The following is a 16,386-nucleotide window of genomic DNA, read 5'->3' on the forward strand; positions in this document are numbered from 1 at the left end:
GGAGGAAACTAATAAAGCAAAAGTGTCACTCAGCTATGATTTTCTAGACTGATTTCATAGCCTGCATTTTTAACAACTATACTACATAGTAAATCTTCTTTTCAACATTTCACAAATAGCAAGTATGTAAAATTACAACTTTAACCTAAATTTTACTACCTGCACTTTTAATATACAAGTAATATTTCTAGAAATACATGTAATATTTTTAGAAAACTCTAATAAAACGATGTAACCCATATATATTTTTTTAAAATATTTTATTTATTTATTCATAGAGAGAGAGAGAGAGAGAGAGAGAGAGGCAGAGACACAGGCAGAGAGAGAAGCAGGCTCCATGCAGGGAGCCCAAGGTGGGACTCAATCCTGGGTCTCCAGGATCACACCCCGGGCTGCAGGCGGCGCTAAACCGCTGCGCCACGGGGGCTGCCCTAGGATTTATATTTTTAACAATGCAAATAATGCTCACATGCTTCAGAAATAAAAACGCCTTTAAAAAATAAATAAATAATAAATAAATAAATAAATAAATAAATAAAATAAAAACACCTTTAAGATAGTTTTTAATTTATAGATAGTAAGGCTAGAAGCAAATGGGATTCCTAGAAAATAGTCGGAGTTATAGTACTAATACTTTCGATGTTTTTTTGACAGATAAATTCACAACTCATGTTTAGTACATGCTATATACGTACTTGTTAAATTTTAATGTGCATCAAATTACCCAGCAATCTTGGTTAAAGCAGATTCTGATTTACCAAGTTTGCAGCGGAGCCTGACACTCTGCATTTCCAACAAGCTCCCAGAGGTTGCCAATGCAGCTGACCGTAGGACCACTCTGTGAGTAGCAAGGTATAACTGTGACACAGTTAAGGCCTCAAACTATTGTTTATTACAAAGGTGATATAAAGAACTAGACTTCCTTATCCATAACTTACACTCTATTATATCATCTAGTTGGAGAAAACAATAAAGATAAGGCAGGCATGGCTCTAACCTAGCACATAATTCTTTCTGGATGGCTTTAATCTATTATATGGCTTCTATGAGGATATTCATGAAAAGGGCCATGTTTGCAGATAAACTGTCCCATGCCTAATAATTCCAACAAAATGAACTTTTTTTTTTTTTTTTTTATGATAGTCACACAGAGAGAGAGAGAGAGGCAGAGGGAGAAGCAGGCTCCATGCACCGGGAGCCGGACGTGGGATTCGATCCTGGGTCTCCAGGATCGCACCCTGGGCCAAAGGCAGGCGCTAAACCGCTGCGCCACCCAGGGATCCCCAAAATGAACTTTAAACCACCTCACTTTTTCCCCTCTCTCATTAAAAATCTTGGACTTGTTCTATCATCACAGCTGATATATAGGCTAAATAAACTCATTTGATAAATACTTTTCTTTCATTTTGTTTTATTTGATTTATAAAATGTAAATATAAAAGTACAGAGAATATCTTTTAAAAAGTCAAGTTTCCATTGACTACATCAATTTCTTTACAACAGAAATTCCAAAGCTTAATGTTACTTATTCCTATCAATCAATGCCTAAATTAACTGGTTAGTAAGAAATAACACCAAAGGTTATTAACTGAAAAATAAGATGTATAACTTGTCTTTATTACACATGTCTCACACATTCGCACATCCTTACCTGAGTTTCTGCACTGCTTAATGAATGAAGATCCAAGGATGGGTCTGTTTTGAGTTCAGGTTCAGGAGCTGCAATTGGGGCTTTTAAAATGATCTCTTCATCAAGACTGGTTCCAAATTCTATCTCTTTCTGACCTCCTTCACATTTCTCTTTAGCTGACTCTACGTCCTTGCCGTCTTCCTCAGAAACCTGAGACTTTGGTCTTTTGAGAAATGATGAGAACAGCCGTGACAGGCCCCTGTTTTCTGATGTCCGCTCCTTGTTCTTGGTTAAGTCTTCATGTGTAGGGGTATCTCCATTAGATGTTTTCAGCTTCTGCTCACAATGATTATCTCCCTCAGCTGCCTCTTGAGAAAGCTCTTCCAGCTGAGTTTCTTGTTGGCCTGAATTTGTGACTCCCTCACCTTCTTCCTTCTGTTGTTGGTGCTGTGAATTTTCAGCCTCAGCCACTAAACTCTTCTCTGTTGTCATGATGTTGCTATTAAAAAGACAGAAAAGGGGAGCTCTTATAATCAAAACCGATTTCTGTGGACAAAACCCTAAATTATGTCAAGTGTGCCAAAATTAATATATTTAGGTATTTAATCACCAACAGACAGTACCCCAGTCCATTAAGCATGAGACTTTCCATTAAAGTACAAAAATATCTTACCTATATACATCCTGAATAAATTCTTAATGCTTTGACTTGCCAAATATATGCACATGGAGAAATTACCTTACCCCTGAGGCCAACTTAGAGAAGTGCATTATTTTAAATTTGATGCTCTGAACTGTATATAGCAAATACCATTTTATCCTTCCTAAAAAAGATCTTATTTGTGTACCATGCTTTGAGGGTATCAATCTAATAAAAGTGTAAAGTTTGCAAGGATTATGCTTTGCAAACTTCTCTACACCCCAAGAAATGATGAGATTCAAAGATCCACAACTCTTTATTGTTCTTTTTCCTTATATGTCTTAGAATGCATAGACTTCTCTATTAAGAACAGCAAATACAAAATTGTGACCATTCATCAGACACCAATAAGAAATATATGATTAAAATAATCACTAAAAAATCCTTAAATTTTCATGTTATAATACTAAATATAATCTCATAATACCCTGCTTTACCTTGCTTACCTTTAAAGCAGGTACCCTGCTCTAAATTCAAGACCTTTTTTCCTTCTAAAAAATATGATTTTGAATGCTCAGCATTTTTAGGAGTAGACAGCAAAGCTATTACAATAGAGAAAAAAATTGAAAAATAACAAAAAAATTAAGGAACAAAATATAGAAGGCAGATTCATAAAGCAAATGCTGAGAGCAAAAACAAAGAAGGTAGGCTGTAGATCTCACATACTTCACACTTGTCAGTTTCTAGCTTCTTGATCACAAAATCCCAGTATTATCAATCAGTTCTCACATTAGCCAAAGAACATTGTCACATCTAGTTTACTAAAGAATAACCAGGGATATCTAGATGGCTCAGTTGGTTAAGTGTCTGACTTCAGCTCAGGTCATGATGGTCCTGGGATCAAGCCTCAAGTTGGGCTCTATGCTCAGCATAGAGTCTGCTTGTCCCTCTCCCTCTGCTCCTTCCCCTGTTTATGCTCTTTCTCTCTCTAAAATAGATAAATAAAATCTTAAAAAAAAAAAACACACACACACACAAAGGAACTTTTGTGACACCAGGAAATAAAGTTGACTATGGATGATCTCACACTTTCACTGCTATACGTAAAAGCCCTCCACTCAAAAAGCAGCATTTACATTGTGTTCAACATCTGCTTCACACTGTTTAGATGAAGTAATTTTTTTGAATGTTCACAATCCAAATTAATGAAGTATATATTTAGCTCATTCCCTTCTCAGGCCCTTCACACTTGCTGTTCTACCTATGATGTATTTCTCTGGCAATTTTTTTAAGCAATAAAAATATTAAAATATTTTAAGCAATAAAAAATTTATCGAAGCACATTTTCTATTCTCATTTACTACATCATAAAAATTACTCTGTGCTAATAAAATATACAATTCAGTCTTTATAAATACTACTTAAAACATTTACTGATCAATCTACATTCTTCATTTGTTACCCTTGAGTGAGGTACACTTGTACTTAAATAAAATTGTCTTCTGTTCCTCGTCATATTAGGAGTAGACAATTGATTTTCCAAAAATTCTTTTTCTTTAGTCTCTAAGTAATCAAACAACCAGAAAGAAAACCTGGATATCAAACTACTACTTTTTCTAGAAGAGTAATGATTTGAGAACATTAGTTTACTTCATATTCCTCTGTAAAAATAAAGGACAGGATGAGAACTTAGCATTATTTTCCATGGGTTTCAGATATCCCTTTATTATTCACCCTATGGAAAAGGTACTGAAAGGACCTCTGTGTTAAAACCTTCCCAGGACACCTGGATGACTCAGCGGTTTAGCGCCTGCCTTTGGCCCATGATCCTGGAGACCCGGCATGGAGTCCCATGTCAGGCTCCCTGCATGGAGCCTGCTTCTCCCTCTGCCTATGTCTCTGCCTCTCTCTCTCTGCCTCTCTCTTTCTTTCTGTGTCTCTCATGAATAAATAAAATCTTTAAATAAATATTTTTTTAAAAAAATAAAACCTTTCCACTCAACAAATTTTGCAGCAAGGTCCCTCGTAATCTATGTTTTTTTAATTACAATTTTTGTGAAAGTTTTAGCAGATACGAAAACCACTTAAGCTCCACTTCTAACAGTCTTTTACTTGTACCTTTCTGTAAATAAAAGAGTATTTACTTACTCCTGTGTTTTATAATTTTTTTCATATAGTTTTAAAAATAGAAAAGATTGTCTAAGGATATTCCTATAATTGCTTTCACATGAAAGGGAATCTCAAAGTAGCTGAATGAGTAAAAGTACTCAATTGTTTAAAAACACACACAGATGGTAACAATCCATATGCTATATATGTACTTGTTAAATTTTAATGTGCATTGAATCACCTAGCGATCTTTTTAAAATACGGATTCTGATTCAGCAAGTCTGGAGGGTAGCCTGAGATTCTGCATTTCTTACAAGCTCCCAGAGGTTGCCAATGCTGCTGGCCCAATGACCACTCTTTGAGTAGCAAGACATTAAAAAAACACTATTACTTTTGGAACATACTCAAAATGCCTGATATAAAGATGGCAAAAAAGCTACTTTTAGAAAGTAGAATATGAACAGTGAAAAATACTTGACATAACAAATGCTCAACAATGCCTGCTGAATTAATGAATGAAGCAAAGAATTCAACATATTGTTAAACGTGGAAGCTAAACCATTAACATTTTTTAGAATTCCTTTTGTTGCCTAATCAAAAGTTAATTGAAAATTTTAACTATAGAGCTATGGCAATTCCAAATTGACCAAGTAGTCATGACACTTGCCCAGAGTTAGTATTCTTGATATGTCCACTGGTATGATGATCTCTTTGACACATTTACGAATGAATGATCAAGGTATATGAATAAAGTGATTCAACAAGTTTATACATTGTACTACATTCACACAGGTTAGCTATGCATCACCTTTACAATATCATTGACTATATCCCTTATGCTGTGTCTTTTAATCCCATGATTTACTTATTCCATAACTGGAGGCCTGTTATCTCCCACTCCCCCCTTTATTCATTTTGCCCAACCCTCTGAACTCCTCCCCTCTGGCAACCATTAGTTTATTCTCTGTATTTATAGGTCTGATTCTGCTTTTTGTTTGTTTATTCATTCATTGTTGTTTTATTATTGTTTTGGAGTCCACTTATGAGTGAAATCACATTATATTTGCCTTTCTCAATTTGACTTATTTCACTTAGCATAATACCCTCTAAATCCATTCATGTTATCTCAAATGGCACAAGGTCATCCTTTTTATGGTTACATAATATTCCATTATATATATTTACCACATGTTCCTTATCCATTTCTCTATTGATGGACATTTAGGTTGTTTCCATATCTTGGTTATTGTAAATAATACTGCAATAAACATAGGAACATAGGAGTGCATATATCTTTTCAAATTAGTATTTTCATTTCCTTTGGATAAACACACAATAGTGGAATTATTATTATATAACACTGTATGTTAACTCAATTCAAATTTTTAAAAATTAGCTACCAACACACTATCAAATTGCCATATTTTAACTCTCTGCATAGCACTTGCTGTCTAAAATTATCTTATTTACTTTTCTCTTTTCCTGGTTTTGAATTGTCTTCCCTCCACAATAGAATGTATGACACATGACGGCAGTGTCTCTGTCTTATTTAACAGAAACTCACAAATACGCAGAAGTGTTTGATAAATAGGAAGTGCCCAATAAATTTTTTTAAAGATTTTATTCATGAGAGACACAGAAGGAAAGGCAGAAACACAGGCAGAGAGAGAAGCAGGCTCTTTCTGGGGAGCCTGATGTGGGACTTGACCCCAGGACCCCGGGATCACTGACCTGAGCCAAAGGCAGACACTCAACCACTGAACCATCCAGGCACCCTTTAATAAATATTTTTAAATAAAAAAGGAGTAAAGAATTAGAGAATAACATTTATCAATGCAAAATGGAGACATTTTGCCACATAATTGGACATAAGTAAAGAACAGATAAGAGCACAATATAAGGAACATGCATACAAGCAGAAGGGGAAGAGAATTCTACGGGAACATAGTGAAACCAGCTTTAGGTAGTATCATATATTAAATGCAAGAAGAGAATCAGGAAATCAGACAATGTAATTAATACTCAACAGAGATGCTACAATTTATGCAAGGAAAAATAAATTATTATTAAGGACAGTTTTCATTCATGTTCCTTCTAGCCATGCACACATGGGTAGCAACACTATTAGTAATTGCCACAAAAGCAAAGGAGAATGTAAGTAGAGAGAATATTAAATGCAAACAATAAACCAGGCAAGTATCTCCAGTTAGCTCTGAGGCTGATCAGAATTAAAAACTATATAGCAAAAAAAAAAAAAAAACAAAAACTATATAGCAGAAAGAAAATATCCTGTGGACCATTTACTAAAAGCTCAAATAAACTCACCCTGATTAACCTGTTATATGTGCAGCCAAGTGCAGCCAAGTTCTTAGTTTTACAAATGATAAGATGGGTAACCAGAGGAAAAAATACAAAAAAAAAAAAAAAAAAAGGCAGCAAAGACAGGATAAATGCTCTACAAACAGGCCCTTCCTGTTTGCAGTAAATGATATTCCTTTCCTTCTGGATACAAAATCCAAAAGGAGGTATCTTTTTACTTAATGTTAAAAAGAAGTCTTTTGATTAAAAAAACAAAACACAAACAACAACAGCACTTTAGACAAAGCAATGAGTTCCCATTCCATTTCAATCCTAATCTTCCAAACCCTTGGAATTACACCCCATCTGGTATAAAACAAGATACACTTGTTTTAACAGTGTGCACCTGTTGACTTCAGGCAAATCGGATCTTTAAAAATCTGATACTGAGCAAATTTGTAAGGGCCAAATGGTATCTTTCATCTTTTTTGTATCTCTCTCTAACATTAGTACAGTCAGTACTCCATTAATGCTTCTTTGGTGGAAAACTTTATAAAAACACTACAGCCTGGCACCACTAAGAAAATTCCTTATAATCACCATTAATGGATGAAATGTAATGATTTAGGTATTAGTAATACTCTTTAAATTAGCTCTGTGAACATCTATCAAGGTTTACTGAGTACTAATCATGTATAAGGCTTGGGTTTAGCAATTGAAAAGGGACCCAAAAAAAGAGTAATACACAATTCTTAGGGAGACAAGACATACAGGTATCCTCTGCTTTTCAAAAGTTTGAGTTATGCCGCTTTGCTTATTTAAGAAAGACCTACTTAGTAGAGATCTTCCACCACTTATGTATGATGCAGTTACGTCCTAATAAGCCCATAGTAAATTGAAAATATTTCAAGTTGAGAGTGCACTTAATACACTTAGCCCACAGAACATCATAGCTTACTTAGCCTAGCCCACCTTACATGTGCTCAGAACACTTACATTAGCCTACAGTTAGATAACATCATCTAATATAAAGCCTACTGCATTATAAAGTGTTAAATATCTCATGTAATTTATTGAATACTGTACTGAAAGTGAAAAAAACTTGTTGCAGAATGGTTCTAAGAATATTGGTTGTTTACCCTCATGACTGCATGGCTTCTCAGCATCACAAGAGGGTATAGTATTACATATCACTAGCCCAGGAAAATATCAAAATTCAAAGCATAGTTTCTACTGAATCCATAATAACTTTTGCAGTGTTGTAGAGTCAGAAAAATTATAAATCAAGCCATTATAAAGTGGGGACCATCTATGCCTGTTTTCATTAACTCAAAGAAATCTGAAAAGGATTTGCACTTTTACCAAAAAAATGAAAAGCAAAATTGGCATTTAGCATTTGTTTGTGTTTTTTTTCTTTTTCTTTTTTTTTCTTGGAGAAGGTGGGCTATTAATTTTTTTTTTTAAGTAGGCTCCACATCTAGCGTGGGCCCAACATGGGGCTTGAATTCACCACCCTGAGATTAAGGCCTGAGCTGAGATCGAGAATCAGACACTTAACCAACTGAGCCACCCAGGTGCCCCCAGCATTTGTTTTGCAGCAAGCCATTACAGACAGCGCACATCCTGAGCAGCAATAGGATGGCACCACCAAGCTCCTTCCCAGTAACTACACTTCTCATCTCAACATCAAGTCTCTCTCTGTCAAATAAAAAAATAAAATCTTTAAAAATACATAGTTCAGACTTTATCCTGAAGGCAGTGGAGAGCCACTGCAGGTTTTTAAAGCAGGGAAGTAGGTAAACAAAGTAGAGGCAGGAGAGGCTAGAGGCAGAGAGAAATTCAACACATGATTGGGTAAATTCAGGTTATCAGTGAAAAAATTCACAATGGGGATCCCTAGGGAAGCTGAAACCAATATGGGACGAGAAATTTGAAAAGCCCTGCAACCAAAGCTTAAGAACAACCATCCCCCTTAGTTTTTCTAGCTGATTTCACTAGCCTGCTTCTCATTAACCCAGACAGTCTCCTGTCTCAGTCTGAGGCACTTTTATAATACACGTTCCTAGATCCACTCTGATAAATGGCTTAATAAAAGAGGTATAGCAAAAGAACCAAAACAGAAGAAAGAAAGAGAGGTGGCTATCTCATCAGCATCTCAATACAACACATCCAAAATTAAACTCTTGATTCTCTTTTTCCTATCCCAGTAAAGAGCACAATCCTACCATCTAGTAGCTCAAACCAGAATTTGTCTGAGGAAGAGAAAGAAGATAATGATGGAATCTGAAACCATGTCATCAGGTAAATAATTGAAGATGTTGGGATAGTTAGGACGCCTGGTTGGCTCAGTCGGTAGAACATATAACTCTTGATCTTGGGGTCATGAGTTAAAGCCCCACATTGGGCATAGAGTTTACTTTTCTAAAAAAAAAAAAGAAAGAAAGAAGATATTGGGATACTTAATCTAGATAAAGAGAATAGAAAGCAAGGAAATGATTATCGTTCTCACAAATTTCAAGAGCTGCCAAATTCTATGTGATTTCTAAGGGCAGAATTCAGATTAATCTGTGGAAATTACAAAGTGCTCATCTCAATAAAGTAAAAAGAATAAATTCCTAATAATTAGAGATATCAATAGTTAAATGAGCTGCTTAGGAATAGTGAGCTTATTATCACTGGAAACACCCCATGAGAAGATGAATGACCATCTATTAGGGATGTCAGAGAAAAGGTTCTTCCATCAAATGGGTCCTTACATTAACTGACCTCTAAGGTTCCATCCAATGCTAAGATTTTACAGATAGGAAGGAAGGTAAGAAAGAAAACAAAAGGGAAATTAGAATAGTGATGTAACTGGATTATTTTTAAAAGACTATATTATAAAGTCAGAATTACCAATTGGGTTAGAAGGGGAAAAAACAGAAAAAGGATAAAAGGCCCATCTGCTTCTCTAATCAGACAATGGAATCCAATGGGATTCTTTCAAATGGAAAGAAAAAATGTTCAAGTATTGAAGTTTCAAAAAAATATGCAGAAAATAGTTTCCCAATAAAATCAATCCCCTCAGGCAGCCCGGGTGGCCCAGCGGTTTAGCGCTGCCTTCAGCCCAGGGTGTGATGCTGGAGACCAGGGATCGAGTCCCATGTCGGGCTCCCTGCATGGAACCTGCTTCTCCCTCTGCCTGTGTCTCTACCTTTCTCTCTCTCTCTCTCTCTCTCTCTCTCTCTCTCTCTCTCTCTCTGTGTGTGTCTGTCATGAATAAATAAATAAAATCTTTAAAAAAAATCAATCCCCTCAAAACCACAGTAAGGCATCTTTCCTTGATAACTCATTTAAGTGTACTAATTTATACTTCTAGAAAAATAGGAGTGACCACCTATGTGGTTTTCAGATAAAAATGGTAATTTAAAATACACAAAAAAGTTTCTTTGTGGTTCTCCCTCCAACCTTCTGCAATTATTCTGACCTTAAACTACTCCTTAGGTAGACTTGTAAAGAATATTTGCCATAATGAGTGAGTCAGAAATGTCACTTGGCATGAACATGCTGTTTTCAACAACTTAATTTTTAATTTAAGACATTTCTATGATGACTAATACCGTTGAATCAGTTCATTCAAAGATATTTTCAAATAAACAAATTTACTCATCTCCTTCTAAGACTAAAGAAATGCTCTTCACTTCTCCATAGAATTCAAGCTCATACTTAGACAATGTCTACACATATTCTCAAAGTATATCACCTGGGCCCTCCCAGAAGGATACACTATCCCCATGATTACTAGGCATCACTGAGGAACTAGTGAAACCAAAAAATTCATTTTCCAAAGAACTGAGTTTAACTCCCTTTGGGTGTCAAAAATGTGTCCGGTTAGCCATTCTGAATGGGAATCTTTATAAAGCGGATGTGTTTCCTCATTTCATCTAAATAACCTACAGAACATAATTAAACCTTTACTGATTTAGTCATCATCATGAACTTAAATTACTATGCAGTGCTTATGTCCTTAAGGGCTTCTAAAGTCTGTGGGGACAGTAAGCTCTATCACAGGAATACATAAAGGATTGTGTTTTTTTTTTTTATTTTTTGTATCTTCCTTTAATAGTTTTCCTATTCACTTATTTGCAGAATTAATCCAGACTTCTTGCAGATGTCCACGTGGCCTGTCAACAAGTAGCTTCCAAAATCTCTTCTAATCTGCTATTTGCTAATCTACATTGACTAGGAAACTAAATAGCCAAGTGTATCAAATTGTGTCGAAAATAAGAATAAGTGCTACAGAAAAGTAAGACTAATGCTTTGTATTACTGGAATAACTTCAACACATGTATCTTATGAAGTATTTTGGCCTTCAAATACCAGACTGGCCTACTATGAGATTCCCATTACATTGTGACTAGTAAGTAGAGGCTGTGAATAAACTACACCAATATAAAGACTATCGTCTTTCTTTAGAGGTAGAGACCAAAAATCTTTAACGTTGTTATTTATATCAGGTGTTGTATCCATGTAAACTCTTCTAGAAAGCAAAAAAAACAAAAAACAAAAAAAACAAAAAAAATAATTTAGTCTGAAGGAATAACAGAAAGGAAGAACTTCCTAAAAATTCAAAAATCTCAAGGTAAATGCAGACTAAACCTGAAAATTTCTAGCTGCAAAACAATTTTACCTAAGACTTATGGATCTTTTCTTACACTCTTATTTTCATTTTATTACCTTAGAGCCAATTCAGTCTAGCAATACTTAACTTCTAAACTCAAGAAATTCTCTAAGATTTTTTAGCTGTGTAAAATTTCACTTTGACCAGAAGACTACAGTAAATTAACTGAACATCAAATGTCATCTGATTTGTGTACAAGTATGAATCAGAAACTTGCACTAGATCATGGCTTGTTTTAGCAAACATTCTAAGATTGGAACAGATATATGGTTGTCTCCCACCACCACAACAGATAATGTGAAAAATATACCACAGACTACCAGAAGGTAAAATGCTTCCTTTCACAGTTTTAACACTGTCACAGAGACAAGATTTAATAACAGTGGAGTATATCAGGGGGGTGGGTGGAGGGATGAGTGAAATAGGTGATGAGGATTAAAGAGTACACTTGTTGCGATAAGCACCAGGTGATGTATGAAGTACTGAAACCACTATATTATACACCTGAAACCAATATTACACCATATGTTAACCAACTGGAACTAAAATAAAACTTAAAAACATTTTTAATCAAAAAATAAAAATAATAAATATTCTACAGCTGTAAATCCAAGGAGGTTATGATTTGTTGTCCAATGAAGAATAAATGTCATCTATCCAAACAACATACAGAAAAGTATAAGTTTTCATAACAAATAAAAGTCCAAAAAATTCTTTCATCCTTAAAAATAATAACAGTAGAACATGTCGGATAACCCACTATTTGCTAAAAGAATTCAATAGAAGTATTAAGTTTGATCACATTTCCCTCTCTTAAAAGGGAAGGACCGGATCCCTGGGTGGCGCAGTGGTTTGGCGCCTGCCTTTGGCCCAGGGCGCGATCCTGGAGACCCGGGATCGAATCCCACGTCGGGCTCCCGGTGCATGGAGCCTGCTTCTCCCTCTGCCTGTGTCTCTGCCTCTCTCTCTCTCTCTCTCTCTGTGTGTGACTATCATAAATAAATAAAAATTTAAAAAAATAAATAAAAGGGAAGGATCCTATTACTGTGTACTTAATTCTGAGCAATAAAAAACAATTTGTTCGTAAAATGATCATATCAGGAAACTTGGCAGAAAATAACAATTTCACAAAGGTTTTTTTTTTTTTTAAGATTTATTTATTTATTTAAGAGAGAGGGAGAGAACATGTGGGGCAGGGGCAAAGGGAGAGAGAATCTTAAGCAGACTCCACACTGAGCAGAGTCCAATATGGGGCTCGATCTCACAACCCTGAGATCACTACCTAAGCCAAAAACCAAGAGCTAGATGTTTAACTGAAAGCGCCACCCAGGTGCCCCTCACAAAGTTTTTATATTGAGAAAAGTAGGTCAGTCAAATGTGTAAGTTTATTATAAACAAATTTTAAAACACATGGAAAGAAAAGGCATGATTACATTTACATGATTACATGGATTCTACAAAATGGGATCCCTGGGTGGCGCAGCGGTTTAGCGCCTGCCTTTGGCCCAGGGCGCGATCCTGGAGACCCGGGATCGAATCCCACGTTGGGTCCCGGTGCATGGAGCCTGCTTCTCCCTCTGCCTGTGTCTCTGCCTCTCTCTCTCTCTCTCTCTGTGACTATCATAAAAATTAAAAAAAAAAAAAAAGAAAGAAAAAAAAGAAATACACATGTAATGAAAAGTACAAAGAAATGCATAATACCAAAATTTAGAATAGTGGTTACCTCGAGACACAGAGGGAAATGAGATTGGAGAGGTACCAGAAGGACTCTCAGCTATATCAGTAATGTTCAATTTTCTAAATTGGGTAATGTTTATCTTTTTCTGTTCCTTAAGTATTTTATAATTTTAAAGAAATACATAATTATATCATAAGGAAAATTTAACTTGGTAATATTACTTTTAAAGATTCATGTGAGCCAAAAATACAATGTGGTTTCTAAAAAAGTTAACATAATCTTAATAGAAGTGTGGTATCCAGATTATAGGAAATAAATGAGCCACTGTATTCTTTCTAGTTAACCACAGAATATTGTTTCATTCTGAGCACTACATTTTAAGCAGGACATTAACAAAACAGAGTGTATTCAATGACCAAAATGATAGGAATCCAACCTAGATAGCATGACTTCAGATAATCCATCAAAAGAAGTGAGAATAACAAGGATAAAAAAAAAATAAAAATAAAAAATAAAAAAAAAAAAAAAGAAGTGAGAATAACAAGGATAGAAGAAAGATAATAAGAATAAAGGGAGAAACCATACAGTTGTCTAAATACAAAAACAAGAGTAAGATGAATAGGTAAAATGTGGTGCATATATATATGCAATGGAATATATTCAGCCTTAAAAAAGAATGAAATTCTGATATGTACTGTAACATGGATGAATCTTAAAAACATTATGCTAAGTGAGGATATTATGCTAAGGCAGATATCACTGTTAAAATCATATAAATCTACAACTGAAAAAGCCCTTAACTATTAACTATCTAATTCATTCAAATACGAAGTCACTCACCTAACTCTGGGAAACAAACAAGGGGTAGTGGAAAGAGAGGTGCGCAGGGGATTGGGGTGACTGGGTGACAGGCACTGAGGGGGGCACTTGACGTGATGTGCACTGGGTGATATGCTATATGTTGGCAAACTGAACTCCAATAAAAAATAAAATAAATTTAAAAATAAAATAAATAAATAAAAATAAAACTCAGTTACATGGAAAAAAAACAAAAAATAAATATGAAGTCACTAAGAGTAGATAAGTACAGTTATTTACCTAAGATCACTCAGCTAATAGTGATCTTAATAACTCTCTACTTAAGAACTATTACGTTAGGTAATAACTAAGCCAGCTGGTAGGAACACAGGCACTATGATCCTCAAGCCATTGCTATTTCCATTACAACACCATATGGACCAAGTCAGAGTTCCACCAGAACTGGGGTGACAGTGCACAAGACAGAGTTAAGGAAGACGAGTCTCCTTTTAGCTAAAGTGATCTCAAGCAAATACCAAATGCCCTAAAAGATGCTTCTAATTCAAAAGCCAGTCTATCCAAATGAAATGGGAAATCCTAGCCATAGTTTCTATCCTTTTAAACGGCCCACTAACACAATTCTCCAAGCACCATCCAGTTATTATAGCCATAGTTTGGCTGCCAGGCACCCCATATGTAACAATTGTCCTCTGCTACTTACTCTGCTGAACTGAAAGCTTTTAATACATAATTGTCTATATTTGAAAGGAAAATTGCGAGTGGGCGTATGTATCTGTAATAAGATATTTATAACACTCTAGTCTAACATCCTGACAGTTGGCATCATATAAATCAGCTCTAATCCTAAGAACTTAAAATCCCAGAAACTTAAGCATTTTCCATGAAGCATACATACATATGCACGTGTGCAAACACACACATAATCTCAACAATATTTCAACATGATCTCCAAACAGCTTTCTTTCTCCCCTCCCAGTGAAGTAGTACATAGGAACCTGGCAACACTAAAAAGCTGAAGATATAAAGACTCACTCCAGCAATGAGTGTTCGAAATTACTGGAACTTGCTTTCTTCCAAGCAACTTACAGGACTCCATAAGGGTTCCCCATCATAGAAAAATAGGAACTATTTAAATGACTTTCATAGAATCTTTATAGTTCTAAAATATGAGAGTAAGTTAGAAAAATCTATTCTGAGTTCTCTCAATTATATCCCTTAGTCATGATGGGTTTCATTTGACATGGTTATATCCTCTATTCATCACCTCCCAGTGTATTCTATATTGCCCAGACACAATTTTCCACACTGATGTCTCCAAGTCAGTTTGTAAAAACAGAAATATATGACTTAATCCTTGTTCTAGAAATACATAGTAAGTCCATACTTCGCACATCGTGGAAAATTGGTTAAATAGAAATTATTGAGTTTATTTCTAAAAATGAAGATCACCCTGAGTCCACACTAAACAACTAGGAAATAAAACATGACTCCCGATATCAGCATGTCAAAAAAAATCTTGTTCCTTTTAGAGGAGGGGCAAAAAAATATCTTCATTCCTTTTTTTTTCTATGTCTTTTAAATACAATTCTTCCTGCACAAACTGTTTTCTAGCACAGTACCATGAAATCCCAGACCAACATAATGACATAGTATTTGTCTAGTAGATATCATGAGGGAGGAATATAGAAACTAATACTGCTTATATTAAAAATATGAGAAAACACAGTTTTCAAGTATAGAAATAAGAGAAGTGGGAAACAATAGATAATGTGGTATGAGAAACACAGACTTGAAAACAAAAGATCTGAAATTGTCTATAAATGTAATTCAATCACCTGATAAAAGAATTTATTGTGCGAGTAAAAATCACATACTATAAACATCAGGTTCAAGAATGCCTGGGTGGCTCAGTGGTTGAGCATCTGCCTCAGGGTGTGGTCCCAGGGTCCTAGGATCGAGTCCCACATCAGGTTCCCACAGGGAGCCTGCCTCTCTCTTTGTGTCTCCCATAATAAATAAAATCTTAAAAAAGAAAACCCGGTTCAAATCATTTTTAAACTGTCTATAAACAGAAACAAAAGCATTCGTGTTTAAAATAATTTTCCTACAATAACTGGAACAGTTCTTTAAGGAAGTAAAAGAAAGGGCGCCTGGGTGTCTCAGCGGTTGAACGTCTGCCTTCAGCTCAGGTCGTGATCCTAGGGTCCTGGAATGGAATCCCACACCCGGCTCCCCGGCTCCCTGCATGGAGCCTGCTTCTCCCTCCTCCTGTGTCTCTGCCTCTCTCTCTCTCTCTCTCTCTCTCTCTCTCTCTCTATGTCTATAATAAATAAATAAATCTTTAAAAAAAGTAAAAGAAATAGCTAAATAATTTTTATACCAAATATTCATTATAGCTTCAATTTATTTTTTTAAATATTTTATTTATTTATTCATTGAGACAGAGAGAGAGGCAGAGACACATGCAGAGGGAGAAGCAGGCATCATACAGAGAGCCTGACGTGGGACTCGATCCAGGGTCTCCAGGTTCACGCCCTGGGCTGCAGGCGGCG

The 16,386-nt window shown here is 35.5% G+C and overlaps 1 protein-coding gene across 22 annotated transcripts in view; it reads right to left on the reverse strand.

The window, feature by feature from the left end:
- The window catches only part of EPB41 (erythrocyte membrane protein band 4.1), a 200,403-nt gene that overhangs the window by 110,156 nt on the left and 73,861 nt on the right, over positions 1-16,386 (reverse strand). For 21 of the 22 annotated variants that reach the window (XR_005989276.1, XM_041764989.1, XM_041765004.1 and 18 more), the window contains one exon: positions 1,652-2,129. Coding sequence is in view for 20 of the 22 variants with exons in the window: in XM_041764989.1 (XP_041620923.1) it covers positions 1,652-2,122 (471 nt within the window). In the remaining 2 variants the exon portion in view is untranslated. Of the gene's footprint in view, positions 1-1,651; positions 2,130-16,386 lie in introns of those variants that run through there. The other variant, XM_041764995.1, reaches the window with a different exon arrangement.

This window comes from Vulpes lagopus, chromosome 8 (assembly GCF_018345385.1).
Source record: "Vulpes lagopus strain Blue_001 chromosome 8, ASM1834538v1, whole genome shotgun sequence".
Classification (NCBI taxonomy): domain Eukaryota; kingdom Metazoa; phylum Chordata; class Mammalia; order Carnivora; family Canidae; genus Vulpes; species Vulpes lagopus.